The sequence below is a fragment of the Lissotriton helveticus genome, chromosome 1_1 (genome assembly GCF_964261635.1).
Source record: "Lissotriton helveticus chromosome 1_1, aLisHel1.1, whole genome shotgun sequence".
In the NCBI taxonomy this organism is placed as follows: domain Eukaryota; kingdom Metazoa; phylum Chordata; class Amphibia; order Caudata; family Salamandridae; genus Lissotriton; species Lissotriton helveticus.
Window position 1 is genome coordinate 1,768,163,184 of NC_136057.1, and position 26,076 is coordinate 1,768,189,259.

Here is a 26,076-nt window from a genome sequence, read left to right on the forward strand (position 1 = left end):
AAGAGAGTTTATTATAGCGCTACTCAAACATTTACATTTTGTTTTACACAGACCAGCTTTGCTATATCCACAACAACTGCAGTCGACTTCTTTTTTTTCCATTATGTAGTAATTTCTTTAGTGCAGTTTAGGAAGATCAGGAACGGTTTAACAGTGGTTTAGGCGAAAATGCTTGTAATTATTATGTGACAAATACGCTATTTTAATGTGAGTAATATATATATATACACACATATAAATATCTGGTTTACAAATATAATACCCATTTCTGAATTGATCTGTATCCTTGGCCGTGGTTGAGCAAATTTGAACTGTATTGAGCGTTAGATGATCAACTCTTTATATTACAGTAGGAATGATGATTAATGTTAAATATTTTTGGGATGAACTGGTTTGATATAGTTTATATTGAGTGTACGCTGTGAATTTTATTCTAACTTGCTTTATTGTGCTTTTATGTTTTTTTCTGAAACTGAATTAAGTATTTTGATTTGAACTGAAAAAAACATTCAGGTGCACACGTCTCACAAGACTGCCTTTGGCTGTTTCCCTTCCTTCAAAGTCAAACCATTAGGTACATTCCAGAGGCCGTCATGCCTTGGGCAAGTATTTTCCTAGGAGGAAATAGCAGCAGTATGTATCCCTGTTGTTGCCACTGTCAACTGAAGCCTCATTCTATTGCCTTGGCCCATTATAAATTGTACAAGTAGATTTTGCCAAGAGAGTACTCTTTTGCTCATTAATCCATTCAGTACCTGGATTCTTACCAATCATCTAGTATAATTTTACTTGACCAAAGGTGTGATATATTTTTTAATATATCTACAGGTCAAATATATTGGGCATATAACAATCAAAATGAGTCTGTCTACACGGTGGAAACAACTGCCTATGCACTGCTTCAAAAACTGCAACAGAAGAAGATTGACGAAGCGCATAAAATCGTCGAATGGCTGATATTGCGGAGAGACTTCGGAGGTGGTTACTCTTCTACACAGGTAGGAAAATGTGGCTGAAATGTAGTTGCCAATGAGCACTAGTGCGGTGTGTCTGCCTTTGGTGCAAAACACTAAAGAGAGGCAACTTGGAATACAAGGGGTTGGAAACTACTGCAGTGAAAGAGGACCACCCCTTATTATTGGAAAACAGCGTTCAATTGTCTATTGGGAGGGGTGAAGGCTACGAGCCCCTATGGAGATCCAGAATTATACATTAGTCAAGAACAACCACATTATGACAGCATTATGACCCGTCTTGTTTAGATGCTGCACCAGTCGCCATGCAGGTGAAATGGGCACTAGACACGAATGGTGCATAGGATTATTGAGGAAATTATACAGATCCCTAGGGGAGTTATATGTGATGTTATAAGTAATATTACTGATGATTTTATACTGGACGACATCCCTGGTGTGCTCAGTGAGGTCATGGGTGCCTTGAGTGCCTTAAGATTTAACTTGGTGTCTTTATTCACGACTTTTCAAGTGCCACGTGTTAATTTTACTGCTCCTCAAATGACGTTTTCATTTAATTGAAAGGTATTTTATTAAAATACAGCAGTATTTCTGTGTGGCCGACAACTTTAACATGCACACAACCAAAATATTCATGAGGTTCATTACATAATGCAAGTCATCTATACTAATATAATAAAGAGAGAGCCCAAACCTTTGAGGCGGGTAATCTCAGGAACCACAGCACCAATCACAACACCCAATACAGCGTTGGAAAGGGCAGTTGCAGCAGAAGGACATAGGCTATGCAGACGCCCACCATATACATTTAAAAGGTAAAAGAACCGTGCCAGCAAAGTAGTCCCTTGTGGGCGTGTCTGCGTTGTGCTGTGGGCGTGTGCTGGGGGCGTGACAAACGCTGGGGGCGTGTGGTACGTTCCGCCCTTCATGCAATGTCTCATATCGTGTGCTGTGGGCGTGTGCTGGGGGCGTGGGCGTGTGCGGGGCGTGGGATTACGGAGAAAAATAAAAGCGAGCGTTGTGCTCAATATTTCATTGTTTTTTCTTCCCAGGTTTTGTACATTCCAGCTCCGGGTGTCCACCCTACTCCCTTTAAATACCCCTGCACCCCATAATCATAACCCACCCTTACTCCTTAAAATACCCCAACACCCTTAAACACTAACCCATCTTAACCCTATAAATATACCCTGTACCCCAAACCTATCCCTAAACCCTAAAAGTACCCTTGTACCCCAAAACCCAAACCCAGCCCTGAACCCTATAAATACCCCTGTACCTCAAAACCCAAACCTACCCCTGAACCCTAAAAATACCCCTGTACCCCAAAACACAAACCTAGCCCTGAACCCTAAAAATATCCCTGTACCCCAAAACCCAAACCTACCCCTGAACCCTAAAATACCCCTGTACCCCAAAACCCAAACCTAGCCCTGAACCCTTAAAATACCCCTGTACCCCAAACCCCAAACCTACCCCTGAACCCTAAAAATACCCCTGTACCCCAAAGCCCAAACCTAGCCCTGAACGATAAAAATAACCCTGTACCCCAAAACCCAAAACTACCCCTGAACCCTAAAATACCCCTGTACCCCAAAACGCAAACCTAGCCCTGAACCCTAAAAATACCCCTGTACCCCAAAACCCAAACCTAGCCCTGAACCCTTAAAATACCACTGTACCCCAAAACCCAAACCTACCCCATAACCCTAAAAATACCCCTATACCCCAAAACCTAAACCTAGCCCTGAAACCCTAAAAATACCCCTGTACCCCAAAACCCATACCTATCCCTAAACCCTAAAACTACCCCTGTACCCCATAACCCAAAACTATATCTGAACCCTTAAAATACCCAAATACACCAAAACATATACCTCAGTACCCCAAAACATATACCGCTATACCCATACTTACCTCATCCAAACAATTTTAAAAAACATGCTTTTACCATTCATGCATTTACAACGAATTTCGTTGTAAATGTATGCGTGGTAAAAGCATATAAAATGTAATGCCATGCGTTATAATGGCATTGCGGAGTCATGGTACTTTCGTAATGAAAGTATGCGGAGTGATGGTATGCGGAAAGAAAGTTGCGGAATAATGGGTGTTTACCCTCCCCCAGTAAGTACATTGGTGGCACGGCGGCCCAAATCTCCAGCAACATACTCATAATTTTTTCACCACCGATTTGAAAAATGCACAGGTCTCTTTCATTGATGGCCAGCACCGACATACACTTTTAGACACACCTCCCGCCACAAGTTCTAGAATTGCGAACTTTAGAGCTGGGGAGCTACATTCGAATCCCGGCATCAGCTCAACATCCTGTGATTCCAGGCAAATCGCTTTGTCTCCCCGTGCCTATCACAAATGAATGTGTTCTTCTGTAATGTAAATTGTGCTCATGCCATGTTGTCGAGTTCGCACTGTATAATATTGCAAGGAAAAATAAAGTAGGGAAACTCGAGTTCACACACTACTGAATGCGCACTCTTAAGTGCATCAGCAGTGCACTGTGAATCGGAGCGTTTCACAGGCCTGTCATAGATAAGAAATGCTATCAAAACGAAATCCTACAAAATGATATACTACTGGCAGGCAGCAATTCATACCTGGACAACGTCGGGACGGGCTCCTAGTAACTATATATTTTCAATGAACTGCTTTAAGTGTAGAGCCTGCATTGACCTACAGACAGGCACTGTCTGTAGCACTCAGATGCCACAAGCTCTGACTGGCTGCCCCGGGCCACCAAAGGTGGCCACCTACGCACGGACTTGACCCGATGGTGTCAGTGCGCTTCACGGGGGGGACAGAACTGATACACGATGTACGTCAGGTGTTCTCATTACAAAAGCAAACGCTAAGTTACGTGAAGCAAAGTGACAAACATGAGCAGACAGTACAAGAGGTTGTAACTGGGCATTACAGAAGGAGAATGGGTCATGTGTGCAAGTTACTAAAGCATATATAGTACAAGTGAGGTAAATTAGTACAATCATGGCTGACAGTCAAACGTAAGAACAAACGTTATGTAGGCATTGGTGCAACTCGTGCAAGTACCGGAACCAAACAGAATGTAAGAGGTAGCAAACTGTGTGTTGCTAGAGATTGGTGAAGGGTGCATGCTACAAAAGAGGACCAAACTCAGTTAGAGGGCTAATACTGCAATAATGGGTAGACTCTCAAACCACTAGAACACATTGGGACGACTCTTCCTGAGTCAAGGAGAATAGTATTTCTTTAATGAAAGGTCTTCCTTCAAGATAATAGAGAGAACAACTATTAATTTTCGAAGTGTGCAGGTAATGCGGGCAAATGAGTTCTCGTTACTCATAACAGGCCTGACCTGAGTAGCGTGTGGGTCATTGAGGGCCCTGTCTCATTGCAGGGAATGCAGATTGGTAGATAGGGGGGGAGAGCTTTTAATGAATGTTTTCTGTATCATATGCAGGAACCGCGCTGGAGAGCCACCCTACCCACATGGGGGACCACCCGAATTATCAACAGGTATAAGGATCATAGCACACTGGGGGCAGTGTGCTAGGGTCTGGGATTCCCATGTTCTCCCCAGTTGTCATTACTATCCGCGGTGTGGGCCGCGCGCTGGTTTCACTCATGAAAGTAATACATTGGTAGTTAACTGGGAGCCGGGGCATATTGGGTAGCCCCTGTGCAGTATTTGGAGGCTCTCTCTTACTGTTGAGTCTGGACAATTTGTTGTTTTACTGTGCAATAATTGGGGTGTTCTCTCTGGATGCAGTGGCAGAGCAAGGGCAAATCATGCATTTCCAGAGATAAATAATTGGAAATGTGTTTTCATTTAAACAACTGGTTGATTTGGGCATATCATACATCCATGGTGCAATAAGGAAATGTGTTCATTAGTCCAGCAACGGGTGCGCAACTATGGGGCGCTGATCCTGGCGATCGAGGAGCAATGACTTACTCGTCGTTACAGGTTGGGGGCTGTTTTCATGGATTTGTTCTTTCTTCCAGAAACGCGCAGGTTTCGCGCTAGAATGGTCAGACCACGCCTAGCTGGCTGGCATGCCAGGACTTGGAGCTGAGACAGGGGAAGAGCACACTGGGGCCAGTGTGTGGGGGCCTGGGTCAGAACGTCCAGGATTGGAGTGTAACATTTTTCTAATTCATAACAATCGGATCAAATACACAGGCACCACCTTGATAATGACAGGTGGGAATGGAAACCGGAATGGCCAAGGCGAGCACCGGGCTCGGAACTTGAATTCTGTTCCTGGCTAACTGCTCTTGGGGGGCAAGCTGACGACAAAGTTCTGACTTCTGGTAGGGGAGAGTAGAAGCAGTGTTAAGTGCAGTGGCTGCGCAAATTACCAGGACATCCACACAAGTCAGCCCCAGTTGTGCTCAATTACCTTATGCAACTACTGGCCTCAGCGCATAGGGATCCACAAGGGTAGATGGGCAGAAGACTGGTTTGGTAATCATCAGGGGGGGGCACGGGTCTTTGGGTATGCACGACTAGGGCCCGCCCACAGTCCAGATGATGGTGGACAATGGCCTTCGGCCCAGGGCATCCTTTTTAGCCTTATGGGGGCCGGGGTAGCTTCTTCTGACACACTGCGAGTTATATTCGGATGGGTCATTTCTGTTGGGTAATGATCCGTATTTAGAGAGCTCTTTAGGGTAAGGCGGGCGCAGCAGGGACCTGGGATAACCAGATCCAGCTTGCTCCTGGGCTTGTCAAGTTCTGTATGGGTCAATGGGTGCTGCACCATGAGTAAAGGCATGGTACAGCATCTATTTCACTGGTTCGGTAGGGAACCATCATATTAGCAGCAGCAGCTGCGCACAGGGGTAATGGTGTGGCTTTGTTTAGTTCGCCCAGGGATAGGGCGGGCAAGGTCAGCAGCGTGGCGACCGGAAACAGAGTGGAAGAAATTCATAGCCTCATAGGTGCAATGCACACTCGGCAGTCAAGCAGGCAAATTTCTGCAGAACCCTGGTAAATGTTGGAAATATATGCAAGGTTATGGGCTACATATAATATCTGCCTTTCTGGAACAAGGGGTGTGAGTGAGTTAATTCCAGGAGTGGGCGATTTTGCCTTTAAAGTGCAGAAATGGTGGGGATTGGATTCCCTTTCAGACAACCCCAGAATGCAGTTTGCAGGCATAATTGAGAGGTTTAGGGACTTTACTCATAGGCGTACGCCTTTTCACCTGTTCGAAATGGATTGAAGGTTCCTGTCGCTTCAGTTAGGCAAAGCATTCGAGGAAATTGTCAGCTAACAGTAGGGTCGGCTGTGGGGAGTGATCCGGCTGGCTGGCCCTTTATAGGTGGGGTTTAACCCCGGTATGTCTAAGTAGGGTTGAGAGGCCAGAAGCCAGACAGGGGACACAATTTCACAGGCAGTAGACCGGCTGACTGGATAGGGGCTTTTGGTTGCTGGTCAGCACAGCTGTCCATAATAGGAAAAGACTGGTGGGGGATGGAGCACTAAGAAGGACATCTCCAGAGCACAGCACAGTTTGCAGTCAGTTGAGAAGTTCAGGGACTTTAATGTTACAGTTCTTAGCCCGGAGGAGCGGCAGAACTGATAAGGGAGTTTGGTTGCTGGGCAGCACTGTTGTCCAGAGGATGAGAGGACATGTCCTTGCTTGAGCCAGGGAGGCCTGGGAATGCACAGGCTGTAGGTCACTAGATCTATGGGCGACAAGGATATGGTGGATAGTGTCGCCCGACATACATTGGAGTAGCTTGAAGCAAAGGGGATTTGGTTGCATAAGACATGGTTTGCTACGTACTAAATACACTGGGTGCTTTGATGAAGATGGTGTTCATTTAGCCGAAGTAAGGATGGCGAGCTTTCTGCTTGATATAGCGGAAGCGATGGTAGCAGCGGGTTGTAACTAAGAGGTAGCTAGTATGTGGGGGGACTCTGGGGCGGCGGCTGCCGCACCCAGAGCCATGGCGGAGTTACAGGGTGATCCAATGCAGGAAGGTACAGAAGGGTACCCTCTACAGGAGCACCGGAAGGGTGCGAGAGCAAATAATCCCCAGGGAGATCCACGCTGGGATGGATCCTGGAGGAATGACGGCACCCCGTTAGTCCTTCGGGCAGTTGTAGACCTGAGCAACCGGGGGTTGCCTACAACGCTCCGCCCCCCCCGGAGGGGGAGGGGTGTGAGTAAGGGGCAGAATAGAGGTCCGCCGAGGGGAGGGGTTAGACCTTCCCCCAAAACTGACAACGACCCGCGGTTAACACCACGGGGGTAATGGCTCATCAGGTGGATGGGTTGCGAGAGGCGGCCTGCTCTTGGATCGCCCATAAGATAACCCAACATGTTGGCATAATGTACATGCTAATAAAGCTGCAACAACTTTCTCCAGCAAATCATAGTGTGGTGTCTGTTATTTGGGAAAGTTGGAGGAGGAGCGGTCCGGGGTATGGGCCGAAATTGGTACTAAGCTTTGTGCCATATATTTATCTGTCATATCGGGGATGGGGTTAGGCCTCATAAAGGAAATAAATTAACTGGGCTTCACTCAGATGCACAAAACACAGTCCAAAGACTCCAGCTTTAGACTATATAGAGCATGGATGGGTTACTCATGCTTCATAACATTTTCTTAATACACCAGGTAAGCACAGAGGACTGAAAGAGGATTAGTGGGCGGCATATGGGAGCCAAGAAGCTGAACTGGCCCCTATTGAATGAATTGTTAAACTGTTGGATACTCGCTAAACCGACTTGACCAACTCACTGTAGGGATCCTACCCCAGAATTTGAAAAACCAGCCAAGAAATATGAAGCTTTTTGGTAATAAAAAAAACATATTTTGATACACGTTGGCTTAAAAATGCCGTATTTTTCATGATGTGACACTGTGAAAATGCCAGCTCAAAAGAACCATATTTGGAATTCTCGGGCAGGAGGTGATATCAGACTACACCAACTCTATGCCCTACATAGTATTTTGTATTTTTGTTTCCAGTGGAATTCACAGAATATGTGTTTAAAAGCAGGCACATCTTTAGGAAATGAGCTTCTAGCTCTTATGTAACAGATATCCAGTTTGGCAACTGAATTGGCATCCTGAAAAATGAAAAAATATTTACATAGACTATAAAACAGTGGGGGCATGGCCAAGACGGTGGCCGCATCAGATACTCTTTAAGCGAGCTCCGAGCTGGGCCCAAACTGAATCCTGCTACAGCTGCAGCATCTCACCTGCCGACATTCCCTTTCTCCCGTGCTGACCTGTTTATGTCCTGATACAGTGCAGGACTACTGGAACTACAGCTTGGGGTCTAGCAAGGAATGACCAGAGACAACACTGGGGTGAGATGCCTGTGGTCAGGGGCGCAACTAGTTCTGAACTTCAGGGGCGTGGCTAAGACTCCCAACCAGGGTTGGCCTTAGCACTAGTCGCACACGGTGCAACAATCTTTTTTGGGGCCCCTCCCTCATTTCCTTTTTCTCCATGAATTCCCTCACTACCACTCACCAACAATGCACCTCATCTCTCTATAGCCCCTTTCTGACAAACATCACAAAAATGTTTATAGGGCTACTTGTAGTTTACTTACACTCAGTTCTGTGATCTGCTTGGCACACGTTCTTTGTAGCAGGCACATTAACCCTTTGCGCTGTGTGGGTGACAGGGGTGCCCATGTGAGTGCATGGTGAGCGATGTGTGAGAGTAGGGTGAGAGGAGTGACTGCTGGGTGAGTGAGGTGACCATATGACTTTGGGTGCGGATGTAAGTGCAGAGTGGGACGAATTAATGTATGGTTAGTGATGGGCTTCTTTGAGTGAGATTGCAGAGTAAGCACTGAGGCGGACAGGTGAGTGAAGTGTCCCATGAGTGCAGGATGACTAGTGTGCTTGTGTGATGCAGGGTGAACAGCTCAAGTGCATTTTGAGTGCGGAGGGATCATTCTGAGTGCAGAGTGAGTGGTGTGCTCATGTGACCGCAGGGTAGGTGGAAGGAGAATGGTGTGAGCTGATGGTGAGTGAAGGGTGAATATAAAGTGAGTGCATGGTGATCACTGTGAGTGCATTGTGATTGCTGTGAGTGCAGGGTGAGTTTGAAAGTGAAGGGCGAGAAAGAGGAGTGAGATGTCTTAATGCAAGGTGCATTCCCAGACACTTGAAGCAACTCAGCATGGTATTGAAGGCTGGCATAGGGTTTCAGATATAAGTTAAACTATTGCTATTATGACATTATTCAGGGACAGGGCTGGACTGGCCGTAGAGGGCACTGGGTGTTTTTTCGGTGGGGCGGTAGGGTGAGGGCTGGTTTTGGACCGGTGGGGGCCGTTTTTGATACAGGGGTCCTGTTTTGCAGCAGTGTTACAATATCGGCCCTCTGTACCAAAAGCTGCTGCAGTGTTTTCCACATGCACCTCCTCCTCAGGCCCACTCCCCCGTTCACCCCCCCCCCCCTCCCCCCCCCCCCCCCACCCCAGTCAGACTCAATTGCCAAGGCTGGTTTGCGTTCCCAGTCTGGCCCTGTTCAGGTATCAATGGTGGAGGAAATAAATATTGTGCAACAAACTTCCAGTCTTGTGATTAGGGTTGCCAGCTCATTATATTGATGTCCCAGACATCACAAAAATAAGCAGTTACCTAAAGCCTATTTTCAGCACTTATCTATGCATACTTGGAACAGCAAATATAACTGGAAAGCACTTTTAATTGTGTGCTAGAGCTGCATGAATCATCCATGACTGATAATTAAAGGGAACAAATGAATACATACCTTTTTATTTATAACTCTATCTAGTGCTAAGACGATGTCTTTGCAGGCTGTTTAATCAACACATGCCTGGCATTTTTCTTTCCGCAACCCTACTTTATATTCTTTTTCATTAAATGCATTCTAACACTATGCCAGTAAATGTAAAATGCAAATGTAAGAAATAGCCAGAGTGGGGGCTCAGGGGGTACTGGAAGCAGAAAAAAAAACTAAGCCTTGGTAACCAGTTAACAAAGGTATGTAAATATGCAAATGGCCTTTAAAGACCTGTGAAACACTCTGTGGTGCCAGAAATAAGACTCCAGACACTGCCCAGCGAACCCACAGCAGCTGAAGCTGCAGCAGCCCGGGCTGAAACACACGACGGGGAGGGGCGGAAGTCCTTTCTCCCCTATGGGCGTTGGACGCCTGCCTGTGGTGATCCTTGGCCGCCAGAACAGCGCTGCGATTGTCTCCGGAGGACAGTGAGCGAATTGCGGCTACAGTGGTGCTGTGCAATACGCCAAGCTGAGTTTTTTTTCAGAGGCTCTGCCATCTGCAGTGAGACCCAACCTGTTGCTGCCAACTACTGCCAGGGGCACGGCAACCTCACCCGGGCAGTCATGCCTGTGTTCTGGTGCAGGCCTGGACTGCGCAAAACACAGCTGAGGATCCCCATGCAGGTGACTGGAGCAATGTTCTAGTGCGGAGCCTGCAGCGATCCTAGGCATTTGACAACAGAGCTGCTCGGTTGGTGAGCACTTATGGGCCTCACAAGGGTTGTGCGTGGCGCACAATCGTACAGCGCTTAGGGCCATATATAGGTAATCACTATTTACCGATTTTTAAATAGCGAATTTTACCGATTCGGTATTTGAAAATCGGTAAATAGTATGTAGGTAATAATGCGGTAAATTTGACTGTATCAGTAATATTCGGTATTTACCGATTCGGTAATTCTCATGCATTCCTATGGGCCTGGAGGCCCATAGGAATGAACGGAAGGCCATTAATTTTTACTGATTCGGTAAATACCGAATCGGTAATAGGGGGAACATATCCAAGGGTGGCAGGGTGTCACCCCTGAATTGTGCACATGTGGCACACATATATGTCTGCCACATGGCACTGACAAAAACACAAAAAAATGCTTTTTTAAAAGGCATTCCGTATTTACCACCAACTTATTGTTGGTGGTAAATACGGAATCCTGAATGCAAAAATGCACTCTATTGAGTGCCTCCTACATAGGTTTCTGGATTCGGTAATTTACCGATTTGGTAATTTACCGACTCCTTAAATTACGGAGTCAGTAAATTACCGAATCCTTGAAACCTGCCTCCTACATCTCAAATCCCTAAATACCGGTCGGTAACGGTGAAATTTACCGAATTTCACCGTTACCGACCGGTATTGCCTCACCTACATATGGCCCTTAGTTCTTAAAGTGCCTAATAAATCAGTCAGCTTGTGTGAGGCTTCGACTCCTACTTGCAAAGTACCCCTTTATTCAAAACTAGCAGCCCGTCCCGACGTTGTCCAGGTATGAATTGCTGCCTGCCAGTAGTATATTGTTTTGTAGGATTTCGTTTTGATAGCATTTCTTATCTATGACAGGCCTGTGAAACGCTCCGATTCACAGTGCACTGCTGATGCACTTAAGAGTGCGCATTCAGTAGTGTGTGAACTCGAGTTTCCCTACTTTATTTTTCCTTGCAATATTATATAGCGCGAACTCGACAACATGGCATGAGCACAATTTACATTACAGAAGAACACATTCATTTGTGATAGGCACGGGGAGACAAAGCGATTTGCCTGGAATCACAGGATGTTGAGCTCATGCCGGGATTCGAACGTAGCTCCCCAGCTCTAAAGTTTGCAATTCTAGAACTTGTGGCGGGAGGTGTGTCTAAAAGTGTATGTCGGTGCTGGCTATCAATGAGAGAGACCTGTGCATTTTTCAAATCGGTGGTGAAAAAATTATGAGTATGTTGCAGGAGATGTGGGCCGCCGTGCCACCAATGTACTTACCGGAGGAGGGTAAACACCCATTATTCCGCAACTTTCTTTCCGCATACCATCACTCCGCATACTTTCATTACGAAAGTACCATGACTCCGCAATGCCATTATAACGCATGGCATTACATTTTATATGCTTTTACCATGCATACATTTACAACGAAATTCGTTGTAAATGCATGAATGGTAAAAGCATGTTTTTTTTAATTGTTTGGATAAGGTAAGTATGGGTATACGGGTATATGTTTTGGGGTACTGAGGTATATGTTTTGGTGTCTTTGGGTATTTTAAGGGTTCAGATATAGTTTTGGGTTATGGGGTACAGGGGTGGTTTTAGGGTTTAGGGATAGGTATGGGTTTTGGGGTACAGGGGTATTTTTAGGGTTTCAGGGCTAGGTTTGGGTTTTGGGGTATAGGGGTATGTTTAGGGTTATGGGGTAGGTTTGGGTTTTGGGGTACAGTGGTATTTTAAGGGTTCAGGGATAGGTTTGGGTTTTGGGGTACAGGGGTATTTTTAGGGTTCAGGGCTAGGTTTGAGTTTTGGGGTACAGGGGTATTTTAGGGTTCAGGGGTAGGTTTGGGTTGTGACATGGCATGAAGGGCGGAACGTACCACACGCCCCCAGCGTTTGTCACGCCCACAGCACAACGCAGACACGCCCACAAGGGACTACCTTGCTGGCACGGTTCTTTTACCTTTTAAATGTATATGGTGGGCGTCTGCATAGCCTATGTCCTTCTGCTGCAACTGCCCTTTCCAACGCTGTATTGGGTGTTGTGATTGGTGCTGTGGTTCCTGAGATTACCCGCCTCAAAGGTTTGGGCTCTCTCTTTATTATATTAGTAAAGATTGGGAAGTGAAAGGAAACAGTCATTACATAACTCTACAGATCATTCTACCAAAGTCACCAACTGCTTCACTTATTGGTGTAAAAGTGTGCAAGAGAGTGTCTCTGTACTAGCGTAGCCGTTTTAGGTTGAAGTCTGAAATCGTGCAAGGAGATCAGTGTGTGTCTGGTGCAGGGACCCCTGGCGACCCTTAACCTGTCTCTCTAGTCAGCTGGGTACCACTAGAGTCTAGTGGTACCCAGCTTCAGGAGTCCGTGCCGTGCAAGTGGTCTGCTAATGGTGAAAATATTCAAGTGCATGACGCCCAGAACACTTAAGGTATCCTCTCTCGCTGTTAGACGTCTGTGCCCCTTTAGTCTTTGAGACTCCTAGTCTGAAAAATTGAAACACTGTGCAATGCCCTAATCGAGATGTCGGCGCTACTTCAGCAGCACTGGCCCAGCCCCTCAGAACTATCTGCGAGGTCTTGTCCGTTCCATCAGCTCATGGATTGGTGATGGGTTTTGGCCGGATGCACTGGGTATTTTGCTATTTATGTTTTTTACGTCCAAGTGGTTTGCAAGCCTATTTACATATGCATGTGTACACATCACGCCGAAAAGTGGGAAAACATGTAATTAATCACGTTTTAGTGATGGGCGCGCGGTGCAATAGATGACGGAGGTTCACCATAGAGACATAGACAATGCTGCTGTCACGGCCTCACGGGCACTGTACAGTGATAGAGTCTGCAGTGCTGTAATGAGGTTCACTGTGCAGCGCTACACAGAGGGCTAGTTTGTGTAATCCTATGAGAAACTAGTTCTTCGCAGCGCTGGAATGGTTACTTCAGTGTGCAAATGACGCCAGTGAGCGAGCCATGTGCCCGGTGCAGGGCTGGTATCTGACCACAGAATTTATTGTGAGCTTTTGCGTTAATCTCTTTAACATTTTCATGCGTGTAGGGGTGCAAGTGTGCCTACTCCCAAAGGGGAGTTGCTACTAACTCTGTGCCTGTCGAGACACTACACTGGCACCCGCTCCCAAATCTGGGGGCTCATATTTGTATTTTAATGAGAACCGGAGACATCCCGCTCCACCGGATTATACGCCACAACCGAGTGTGCAAATCAATTTGCTGAAGACGTACTGCTTTGTGCTCGAGTCTGAAATAATATCTGACAAAGGTCATGTGCATTCAGATGTGATTAAAACATGTATCAAAGCAATTGCGGTATCTCTCGCAGACATCAAAGTGCGTAATTAACATCATTGCTTTTCCAGGGCTGAAATGAAATGAAATGAAAATGGGTTTTCTAAAGCGCAGATAGTTGCCCGGGGGCGTCCTAGCGCTAATTGCTAACAATAATCTCAGTGGAACACTTAAGTTCAGAAAGAAAAAAACACACTATTTATTGAACAAAAAAGTCTTAAGTTGCTTCCTGAAAGAGGTAAGGTCAGAGTTGGACCTTAAATAAAAAGGCAAGCTGTTCCACAACTTGGCTGCATTTAGAGAAAAGGACCGACCACCTGATCTGGACCGTTTGATCTTTGGCACAGCAGCAAGTAGAGCGTTAGTGGACCTTAGCTGTCTGCTGGGTAAGTAGGGAGTAATTAAAGGGTGACTGATTAATGGGCCAGTTTCCCAAAAGGATTGGTGGGCAAGACAGAGAGATTTGAAACTGATCCTGTCCTTCACCGGAAGCCAGTGTAGTCTTGTCAGTCCAGTTTTTACAGAGGTCCTCCGAGGGATTTGAAGCAATGTCCGAGCCGCACAGTTTTGAATTACTTGTAGCTTTTTTAATGTAGAATCAGGAGCTCCAAGATAGAGCGCATTTCCAAAATCCAACCTCGAGAGGATTAGTCCTTGGACCACAATTTGTCTTGCCTCAAAGGGTAACAACGGAAGGATCTTATTCAACGTTCTAATGAGGCCAAAACATGTTGCAGATAGCACGACAGCCTGGTGGTCGAATGTCAGAGACTTGTCCAGCCAGACACCCAGGCTCTTGATAACATCCTTGGGGACTGGGGGGGTGCCTAGGCAGGCTGGCCAGATCTGGTCAATTGTAGGTGGAGCTAGATGTCCCAACATCATGACCTCTGTCTTGTCCCCATTAAGTTTGAGACAAGACAGGGTCATCCACCTGTTGACCTCGCTCAGGCATCCCATCAGGTCTGCCGTGCCCACAGGGTCTCCGGCCCGCGTAAGAGAAACCACCAGCTGGGTGTCGTCCGCGTAGGTCACGATCTTAATGCCATACGGACGGACGACCCCAGCCAGCGGTCTCATGTATACGTTAAATAACGTCGGGCTTAATGAAGATCCCTGTGGGACTCCACAGTCCAAGGGCCTACTAGTAGAGATAGTTGCTCCCTCAAAGACCTGAAATTTTCTGCTGGATAGAAATGAACGGATCCATTCCAGCGCTCCTCCTTGTATCCCAATCTCCCGGAGGCGCTGCAACAAGATTGTATGACTTACAGTATCAAAGGCGGCACTTAGATCGAGGAGGATGACTGCCACCGATCCTCCCCGATCCAAGATGCCTCTTGTTTCCTCCAAGACCGCCAACAGAGCCGACTCCGTCCCATGCTTGGGGCGAAAGCCAGTCTGCGAGGGATCAAGGAGATTGTTATCCTCCAAGAAAGTGGTCAGAAGGCTGTTGATATATTTTTCCAGTAACTTACTGGCCCAGGGGAGCAAAGAGATTGGGCGATAGTTACTGAAGTTGTTGGTGCTCATATTAGGCTTCTTAACAAGTGCTTTCACCCTAGCTTCTTTCCACTTAGAGGGGACTATATTGGTGGAGATTGAGGCATTGAGTACCTTCAGCATAACCGGAAGGATAGTCTCACTAACAGTTCTTAAGAAGCGAGGTGGGGCCGGGTCGCCGGGGGAACCCGATTTTACCTGGGTCATAAGAGTGGACAATAGGTCCAACTGTAGCAGAGGAAAGTTCTCCAGCACTGGTGATTTATTATCTATCACATCATATTTGGGGTGGCTAGGGACAGCTATTAAATTCTTTGATTGAATGGCTAGAAAGGAAGAGTAAATACAGTCTATTTTATTAAGAGGACTAAAAGAAGTGCGTGCATTGTTTGAAATAATGATCTGAATTTGCTGCATATCCAATCTACACGCTTGTTGAAGTGAAACAGGTGCGATTTGCATGCCTTCTTGGTTTGCTCTTTTTTCTTGGAGTAGGATTATGTTTTATTCAGTGACCTTGCCGGCAGATACGCACACCGCAGGGCGGAGTCCACATGCAGGACTGACGCCCAAGACTGCCAAGCTTGGTGCTCCTGGACAGAAAGGCGGGATGGCGCAAAGAACCGCTCGCAGAAAATACTACAATCAGGAGGAAATGCAACACGTCAAGAAGCAAAAATAAAAGTAACAAAAAGCAGCAAATATTCAGCCGCAGACAGCAGTCATACACAGTAAAGCACAAGAGATGAAAAAAGCACCAAGTTAGATGCATAGGTTACTGATGTGTACCTGTGTGCTAGGGCGGCAGTATTTTTAGGTCAAGCATTCAAGACCTCTTGTATATACTTAAGTATATATAACAAAGAATTTAAGTATATACTAATGTGTATGTACTTTGTGGACTCTGGAGATCAGCCCTAGGTCTTACCCTCAATGGGCAAGTATCCTCAATGTGAATCGCTGCTCCTACTCACAAGCTAGTCTACCTCTTCTACCCTCCATGAGTAGAATACCTGAGCGCACTGCCCCAGTCCTCTCCTACCCTCGCTGCATGACTAACCACTTATAAGGTCCCAAAGGCGAGACCTATTGGCTATGCCAATGCTTGTCTTCTTTGTTTGGTTTTTGTTTACGAGCAGGGTAACTCTGGACAGGTACCCATGAGTCTGCTGTCCTGGGGGATGCATCTGTTTAGGCTCACTGCTATTTAGGTTCTCATTGTTGTTTTGATAGAGTCTTTTAGTGTGTCTACCAATTACACATTTGCTTTCTGAGGGCATCCTGCATGGCTGGGGTTTCCCTCCTCTGTATTTGGTCTCTGTTGACACGGGACACAGCAGGGCGACATATCCTTAGACACAAATCTTACTGCTACTTCACATAATGAGGACAATAGCTGATAGTTGCACCCCACAATATCACGTCCTTACATGGAAAGTGTGCGGTATGGCCACTCCTGCTAAAAGGTATGTGGTTCAGTGACTTAATATCGAGGGACATAAATAAGTACAGAATATAGAATCCCTATCTACAAACAGGTAAGTACTAAAATATTGAATCCAAAATATAGAATGTTAAAATGTAGTTAACTAAAATATCGAATTTTTTAAATGTATTAAAAATAATATAAAATTAATTAAATATTAAAAACAATTAAATGAAACATACTTAAATCCTAAAATGTAAAAATAATAAATGTAATGTAAAAAAAGTAGAGAATTTGTTGGATAGTGAGAGGGTAAAAATTACTATTCCCACTCCAGTGAGTGCAACAGTAGGGAAAGTGTTGGATAGAGTAGGGGTAAAAATTACTATTCCCACTCCAAAGAGTGCAACAGTAGGGAAAGCGTTGGATAGCTGTGGGGTAAAAAATACTATTCCCACTCCAGAGAGTGCAATAGTAGGGAAACTGTTGGATAGTGGGAGGGTTAAAATTACTCTTCCCACTCCAGTGAGTGCAACAGTAGGGAAAGCATTGGATAGCGGGGGCAAAAATTACTATTTCCACTCCAAAGAGTGCAACAATAGGGAAAGTAATGATTTAATATTAAAAGAAAATTAAATTAATTATCAAAACCAATAAAATATTAATTACAAATAATTACCAATTAATAAAAATTAATTACCAATTAAAAAAATAATTATCACTTAATAAAAATTAATTACCAATTAATAATTAATAATCAATACATATAAATAAAAATAAATATTAACTGTATTACAATTAAATTACTTCCCACTCTATTTCCCTATAAACCGACAACTCGCTACGGAATTAAATTAAGAAAAAATTTAATTACATAACATTGATTACTTTAAAAAATAAATAAACTTACATTACAAAATTAATACATAATTTTAACACATATACTACCATACATGACACTAAAAAAATCGATATTATGGAAATCGATATTTTAAATTCGATATTATGGAAATCGATATTTCCTACCCCAAATTCGATATCCTGACTAACTATATTTTGGTAATTTGATATTCTGTCCTATCTATATTTTGGAGTCGATATTCTGTCCATTCTGTATTTTGGAATCTCTTTTTTCGCCGTTTACCCAATTATGCATATTTTAAACAGAGTCATGCGCACATCGCCATGCTCCAGGAAACTCACCTCATAGTAGAGGAGCTGCAAAAGGTCTGCACAGAGTGGAGGGGCAGGTGTGTGGTAAATCTATATTGGTCTATGCCCACGAGTGCTCATCTGGATCTTCCCATGGATCCCATTTGTTCTGGATGCTCATACGGTGGACACAGAGGGGTGCTTTATATTAGAAGGGCACTTTGATGAAGCTCCCCTCACACTCACAGTTTATGCCCCCAATACCAATAAAAGCAAATCCAAAGGGGATGATGGACGGAGTGTTAAACATTGCAAGCACTCACCCCCAGTCAACTGATCTGGGTTTAATTCATCATCATTCTTTAGGTCACTCCGCCACCCCAGTTCAGACATGGCCATATGCAAATCAGTCTGACCCTGTGCCTCATGGGAACAGTCCAGCCCGAACTGCCAAGCCATGTCTTCCCTGGAACGGAAACAAGCATCCTGGGACCGTTTTCTGGCTAATCAGCCGTCATCAGCCAAGCTAGCTTGAATCCAGTGGCAAAGTGAGCAAGGGACCCATGTCTGGGCATACCCTGCCAACTTAGGGCAAAAAAAGCAAAACCAAAGGGGATTTAGGCCCTGATCTCTGTACTGGGGTGAATGTATGACATTGTTCTGCAGTCTGTCCATGAACTGTTGTTTTTGCATTTGACACCCCGAGTGGGACGGGTATGCTCAGACGTAAGTCTTGTGCTCTCCATGCCACTGGACTCAAGCTATCCTGGCTGATGAGGGGCGAAAGCCCTTTATCCGGTCCTAGGATGCTTGTTACCAGTCCAGGGAGGACCTGGCTTGGCAGTTCGGGCTGGACTGTTCCCATGGGGCAAAGGGTCAAGACTGATTTGCATATGGCTGGGTTCAAACTGGAATGGCATGGTGAGTAAGCATGAGCGCAAAATCCGCTCCGATCGCGGATTTTGCGGATTTTCGGTAAATTCGCGGTCCGCGAACTCTTGCGAATTTACCGAAAATCTGCAATCCGTGATCGGAGCGGATTTTGCGGTCAAAAGTTCAAGCGAGCCTAATTATTTACGATGGCGCCGGCAAGCTGCCAGCGCCATCCTCAAATAGTTACTTAATTAGCTTCAACAGGAAGCTCTAATAGATAAGATACAGCAGGGGCTCGAGCGCCTGCTTTATTTTATCAGTTGGAGCTTCCTGTTGAAGCTAATTAAGTAACTTTTGCAGGATGGCGCTGGCAGCTTGCCGGCGCCATCGTAAATTATTCATGATGGTGACAAACGGTTCTGTCTCTTAATCTGCTGCTCTGATCGGTCTCTGACCTTTTATACACACAAGAGGCATGTGCGCTCGCATGGAAGCCCCGTCCGTTTGGCCCCGCCCACACACTCGAGGAACACTTGCAGATATCAATAAAGCATGTGCCCTAGTTGAAGCTTAAATTCAGTGACTCATTCATCAGCCCAAAAACAATCGTGAGCATTGTGGGTGCTGGGCAGGTGTGCCTTCTTCCCAAATATACCATCGAAAATCCTCTGTGATGCTGGCCAGAGGCATTTGCATCTTTGACTTTCACGAGCGCAATCCCCGTGCTGTTACTGTGACCAGGAGCTTCTGTCTCTTAATCTGCTGCTCCGATCGGTCTCTGACCTTTTATACACACAAGAGGCATGTGCGCTCGCATGGAAGCCCGTCCGTTTGGCCCCGCCCACACACTCGAGGAAGCCCCGCCCCCAAATCCGCCGATCCGCATAATCCGCGGATTTTGCGGATCCACGATCCGTGAATCCGCAAATTCGTGAATCGTGGATCCGCAAAATCCGCCCATGCTTAATGGTGAGCAAAAAACTGATGGATTTCGGCCCAGATATCTGTACTGGGGTGAATGTATGACATTGTTCTGCATTCTATCCATCAACTGTTGTTTTTGCATTTCCCAATACTAACCAGCCAGGATTATTGGATACGCTCACACCAGTGCTTTTTCAAGACCCGCAGCACCCTTGGCTTTGGGGGGTTGATTTTAACTGTGTGCCAGATTTTGGTCTCGACTGCTCTACCCCTCATTTGCATGCTGTCACATGTGTTTGCATCACACAACACCTTCACAACTGGATCATGCACAGACGCTTACATGAAGTATGACGACTTTGACACCCACTAGAATGGTAATACTAGGATAGATCTTTTGCTTTGCACCGAACAGCTGGGCACACTGAGCGCCCGAGCACAATACTTAGCACATACCCCTTAGATTATTGCCCCCTGATGATCACTCTGTGATGGGGCAGATAACGCCTCACCAGACCCACCTGGCAGCTGCAAACGAGCCTCTCTCTGACCCTCATTCCGAGACAATCTAGAGCAATGCATCACACACCACTTTAAGCTAAACAAAGGCTGTGCTTCATCTTGGTTGCTGGAGTGGTAAGCGCACAAGGTTGTTGCATGTGGCCACCTTCTTGGGGGCCTCATAGGGGATACATCAACACTTTGAAGGGGAATTAGTAAGTATTAAGCAAGAACTGCAGCCTCTGGAAGTATGGGTAGCTAATCGTACTGTAATGGCAGGGCAACTCCAGTAGCTGTGTAAGCATTTTTTTAAATTTCTTTTATTTAATGCGATTTTCTACAGCGCGAACTTTACCCGAAGGTGTCAGAGCGCTTTACATAAGAACCAGTTGCAAAACATAAGGACTTAGAATTACATGCGTTACATAAAAGATACAAACAGAACAAATTGCAAATGTACAAGATGTAAAGTCACACAAGGAGGAGATACAAAAAGAAAGGAAAATTGCAAATGTACAAGTAGTAAAGTCACTCAAGGAAGAGATACGAATGGATATACTCTAAGAGTCACATAGGAATGGAAGATAGTACAAAGGTCTACTGCATATATTAGTGATTAGAGTTATCTCTATATACATAAGGAAGGGATACAAATGGATATACTCTAAGAGTCACATAGGAATGGTAGAGAGTACAAAGGTCTACTGCATATACTAGTGATTAGAGTTATCTCTATATACATAGGGATGGGATACGAGTGGATATACTCTAAGAGTCACATAGGAATGGTAGAGAGTACAAAGGTCTACTGCATATACTAGTGATTAGAGTTATCTCTATATACATATATATACACATAGTAGATTTTCTCAGGGAAAAAAACAAAGCAAAACAGAAAAGCAGAGTTCCATTAAGTGGGGTCGGAGGGGGGATGCAGTCACAGCAACAAGGGAGGGTGGGAGTGATACAAGGGTATGGAGAAAAGGCAAATCAGAAAAGGGAAGAAACATTTGAGGATCATCAAGGGGGAAATGAGGGAAAAGGGTAAAAGACGAGGTAATGGACAAGATGGTGGGTCGGGGTCCAGAGAAAAGTGGCCGAGAGCAGGAGCATACCTAATGAAACATGATTACGAGCGGTGTGCAATCCTTCTGAATGCTGAGGGGGATCGCTCAGGGATACTGCTGGTGTGGCTAGTGAAGGAGGACCAGCAATGTGCACCAATCGGGGCGCTCTAATTAGACGATGGCATGATAATTACATCACAGACGGCCATCAACAATCCCTTTCGAGAGTATTACTGGGGTTTGTACCCTGCAACAGCTTCCCCCACACCGGTTCACACGCAGCAGTTTATCTGAGAACCTCCATTGGTCAAGCTGAATCTGCTGCAGCGGGCCATGCTGGACGAGTCCCTGCAGTTGGACTATTCCACTCTATGCCACTCCACTCTACCCCACTCCTCTAGCCGCAACTCCATTCTACACCACACCACTGTATGCTATTCCAGTCTATGCCTCTCCCGTCTACACAACTACCGTCAACGCACTTCACTGTACCCCATTCCACTCTACACTGTTACACTGTACATAACTCCACTCTACTACATCCCCCTCTCTTTTATACCAGTCTATGCCACTCCTCCCTATGCTATTGCACTGTGTGGCATTCCACTCTGTGGCACTTCCCTCTTCACTATTCTAGTGTACACCACTCCATGCCACTCCACTCTACTATGCTCAGCCACACTGTATTCGACCCAACAACAGTCCACGTCCCTCCACTCTACCACACTTACTACAATCTACCACTCCACTGTAAAACAATGTACTCTTGTCAATGCAAGTCTACAGCACTCTACTTTACTCTATGCCACTGTGCAACACGCTACAACACTCTTCTCCAGAATACGACACTATACACAACTCCTTCTACACTGCTCCATCCCACTTTACTATACTCTACTCTGAGACACTACTCCACTCTATTCCACCCTACTCCACTAGTACACTATACCCCACTCCACTGTAAGCTTCTCTATGCCATTCAACTCTACAACAGTCTGTGCACTCCACTCTACCATACTGTGCCTCACTCAACTCTGCTCCATGCAACTCCACTGTACAACACTGTAATCCAGTCTGTTGCACTCCACTCTACGACATTTTCCGACACTCTCCAACATGCAGTCCACTCCATTGTACACCGCACCACTCTAGAACACTTTACTTCACTGTATGCTACACCACTGCACTATACTATACTCCATTCCACTCTATTCTTCAACATGCTACTCCGTTCTACCCTACGCCACACCTCAGGACTCCATTGCACAGTCTTCAAGTGCATAAAATGTGGAAATAAATGAATGCCAAAATGAAATCAGTGCATTTGGCCTTCATCCATTTATAAAGTGTGTTCGACCTTGTGAACCATAATACATTGTGGGACCTAATGTTAGTGTTAATGTTAAAAAGGATTTGTGGAGCACACGTACACCAATTGGTTTCATGGCGCTTTAGTAAGCTATGTGCGTTACACATGGAGAGATCAGTTGTAGGCTTGTGCTAATAGCGACCTCTTGAGGGACCTCCTGAACTGCAGGAGGTCAGTACATGAGCGGATCTCCAAGGGGAGGGAATTCCATAGTCTGGGGCAAGAATTGCAAATCTGCAGCCTCCCAGGCGTTTCCGCTTGAACGTGGGAGTGGAAAGGAGACAGAGGTGAGCAGACTGTAAGTTGTGAGTAGGGGTGTGCCTGAGTATCAGGTTGTTTTTGTTAATTTGGGGCTGTGACCGTGCAAGGATTTAAAAATCAGGCAGCCAGATTTAAACGCGCAGCATTGGGGAATGGGAAGCCAGTGCAGTTTCCTAATTAGAGGTGTTGCAGAGTGTCACCTGGGTTGTCAAAGAATCAGTCTGGCTGCATGATTCTGGACTATCTGCAGTCGTTTGAGCAAGTATAGTGGTATACCCAAATAGACAGAATTTGCATAGTCCAAGTGCGACAGGATGGTAGCTACTACAACCTGAGTCAGAGCTTCCTGTGTGAGTAGGCGGTGAATCTTCCTGATCTTCCGCAGTTGAAATGAGCATTTGGAGATAATCAACCCAACCTGCGGTTTTAATGACAACTCGCTGTTTAAGGTAACACCAAGTGTTTTTGCTGAGGAACAAGGGGTGGGTGGGGAGCCTAGTTTGGCGGCCAGTAGTGTGGGCGCCAGAACTTGTGGCTGTCTCCTATGAGGATTAGCTCCATTTTGTCCAGATTTAGCTTGAGGTGGTTGTGGTCCATCCACTGTTGAATATGCAACATGGTGGACCAAAATTTAGAGGTTGAACCGGGTGAATTATCGGCTGTGAAAACCAGTTGTAGGTCATCCATTTAGTTGAAGACAGTCACCATCCTGTCTTTGAGGGATTGAATCAGGGGGAGGATGTAGAGATTGAACAAGTGGGGGAAAAGGGAGGAGCCCTGGGGGACGCCTCATGTAATCCTACATTTAAGGGCCGTAAAGTGACCAGAGCGAACTGCCTGGGACCGATCTTCCAGGAAGGAGCTAAGACAGCGAGCGGCTGAGCCATGGATGCCGGCTTGCCTGACACGGTCTACCAGAATGGTGTGGTTGACCGTGTCAAAGGCGGCGGAAAGGTCCAGCAGTACCAGTGCCTGAGGGGAGCAACGGTCAGCGTTGTCACAAAGAGTGTCCAAGACAGCTAAAATTACTGTTTCTGTGGAGTGGGAGGGGCGGAAGCCAGCCTGGTGGGGGATGAGGTATGCAGATTCCTCCAAGAAGTTTGACAGACTTCTAGCGACATGGGCCTCCAGTACCTTCGCCAGAAAAGGGAGCAGGGAGATGGGGCGGTAGTTAGACAGAGTCATAGGATTGGAACCAGGCTTTTTCAGAAGAGGGACCACAATGGCCTCTTTGAAGGCTGTGGGGACACGGCCGGAGGAACGGGACTCATTCAGGAGAGTGAGGGCAGGGCCTGGGTAGGATGAGAGGGAGTCTTTGAGTATGTGAGGTGGGCAGCAGTCGGTAGGGGATCCTGATTTGACTTTAGCCAGGAGATCCTGAAAGATTTCAGTACTCATGGTTAGAAAACAGTTTAAAATGCAGTTTTTACAGCGTGTGACGGAGCATATCGAGTTGGAGGGGTGTTTAGGGATGCTAGCTTTGATGGTGGTGATTTTTTTCTATGAAATAGTTGTTCAGTAAGTCGCATAGTGCTTGTGTGGGAATGGCTTTAGGAAGGATTCTGTCTGAGTTGGACAGCTCGTTCATGATTGTAAAGATTTCTTTAGAGCATTGGTTAGAGTTGGGAATGCGTGAGGAGAAATGGAATGCTTTGGCTGCAAGGATGCCCTTCATATATTTCTTCTGTGCAGTAGTGTACAGGAGTTTCTTGTCAGAGGTGTAATTCTGTTCGCCACTGCCTCTCTAGTTGACGCAGGGACAGTTTTTAGGATTTGAGTTCCTGAGAGAACCATCACTGGGCATCGGCGTGGAAGGCTAGTTTGACAGTTTTGAATGGTGCGTGTAGATTGCTAGCCGCGAGTAGCCAACCTGACAAACTTGCTTCCGGAATGTTGACATCAGGGTCGGATGTCGGGCTGTGTTGACCAAGGTGTTAAGAAAGTCCTCCATATTAATGGAGTTCCTTTCCCTGGCTAGCCCGCCCGCAGCCGTGGGGGTTTTCTTGACGGTGAGGTGCTCTGACGTGAATTTTAATAAGTGGTGGTCAGACCAAATGCAGGGGGGGATTGTGGGGTCCGATGTTAACAGGCAGTTCGTCCAGACTGGGCCCAGAAGGTGCCCTTTGAGATGGGTGGATGAAGAGACATGTTGGGTAAAATTCAGGTTGGTGTGGAGGTCGGTAAACTCGGAGGACTGAGGTCCTTCGTGGAGGTCGTTGTACCAGTAGTTAAAATCACCCACAAGGAGGATTTTAGTGTGATCGATGGCAAGGTTTGCGATTTGAGCTCTTAGTGATAAGGGAAAAAGGGGCATCTGGTGCGGGGGCCTGTAAACCAGCACGCAGATGAAGGAGTCGGAGGTGGAAATCCAGTTTGATCACTATGTTTTCTGCCTCATGAAGGTAAAGACAGGTTAGAGCACCGAATTTAAATTTGGTGTGGATGATGGCAGCAATTCCCCCCCCCCCGACTTACCAGGCGGGTGGTTGGCGTGGATAATGTAATAATCGGGAGGTAATGCCGCCAGCATGTCAGGGGAGGATTTGGGGGTCAGCCAGGTTTCTGTCAGCAAGAGAATGTCAGGTTTATCAGTGGCCAGAAGGAGGAAAATGTCAAGCTGATGCTTGACGAGGGAGGCTGTGTTAAGGTTTTAAATTAATAGAGCTGATGGACTAGGCTTGTCCGGGTACTGTGGGAGTTGGGTGTTGGGGGGGGGGGGTAGGTTTCTGAATTTCTGGGAACAACCTCCTTTTTATAAAGATCCCCTTCTCCTTCAATTTGGCAGTGGTTTCAGGCGGGAGTGCGAGGTGGGTGAAGTGCAGCATTTTTAGAGTTTCTGGAGGGTATGAGGTGGGACAGGCACAGTGCCTGGTCCCTGGGCCCGGATGGGCGCGGACGGGCGCAGACGGGCTTGCCTTTGGTACGCCTTCGGCATGCCCGCAGTGCGCAACCGCTGCGCTCCCGCACTGTGGCGTGCCTTTGAGCCCGGTCACCGCCCACAGCTCCAACCTCTAGCAGCGTGATAGGCTGAGTCCGTGGGGGGAACAGGGGCAGTTACAATGCCGGGAAAGATGCCTTACGTACTGTGAATCGTTTTTCTAACACAGGTAAATGCACATTAATACAATAAATGCAAGTTAAAACCTAATGGGAGGGATGAGCATGGAACCGGAACTCTAAACTCTCGTACATTGGCTATATCAAGATCTTACAGTAAGGGTGCGCTATG

At 46.2% G+C, this 26,076-nt stretch overlaps 1 protein-coding gene across 1 annotated transcript in view; it reads left to right on the forward strand.

The window, feature by feature from the left end:
- Positions 1–26,076, forward strand: part of LOC144752100 (complement C3-like) — a 1,799,539-nt gene that overhangs the window by 1,449,061 nt on the left and 324,402 nt on the right. Inside the window, exon 29 of the mRNA XM_078640046.1 lies at positions 829–998. Within this exon, the coding sequence (XP_078496172.1) occupies positions 829–998 (170 nt within the window). The remainder of the gene's footprint in view (positions 1–828; positions 999–26,076) is intronic.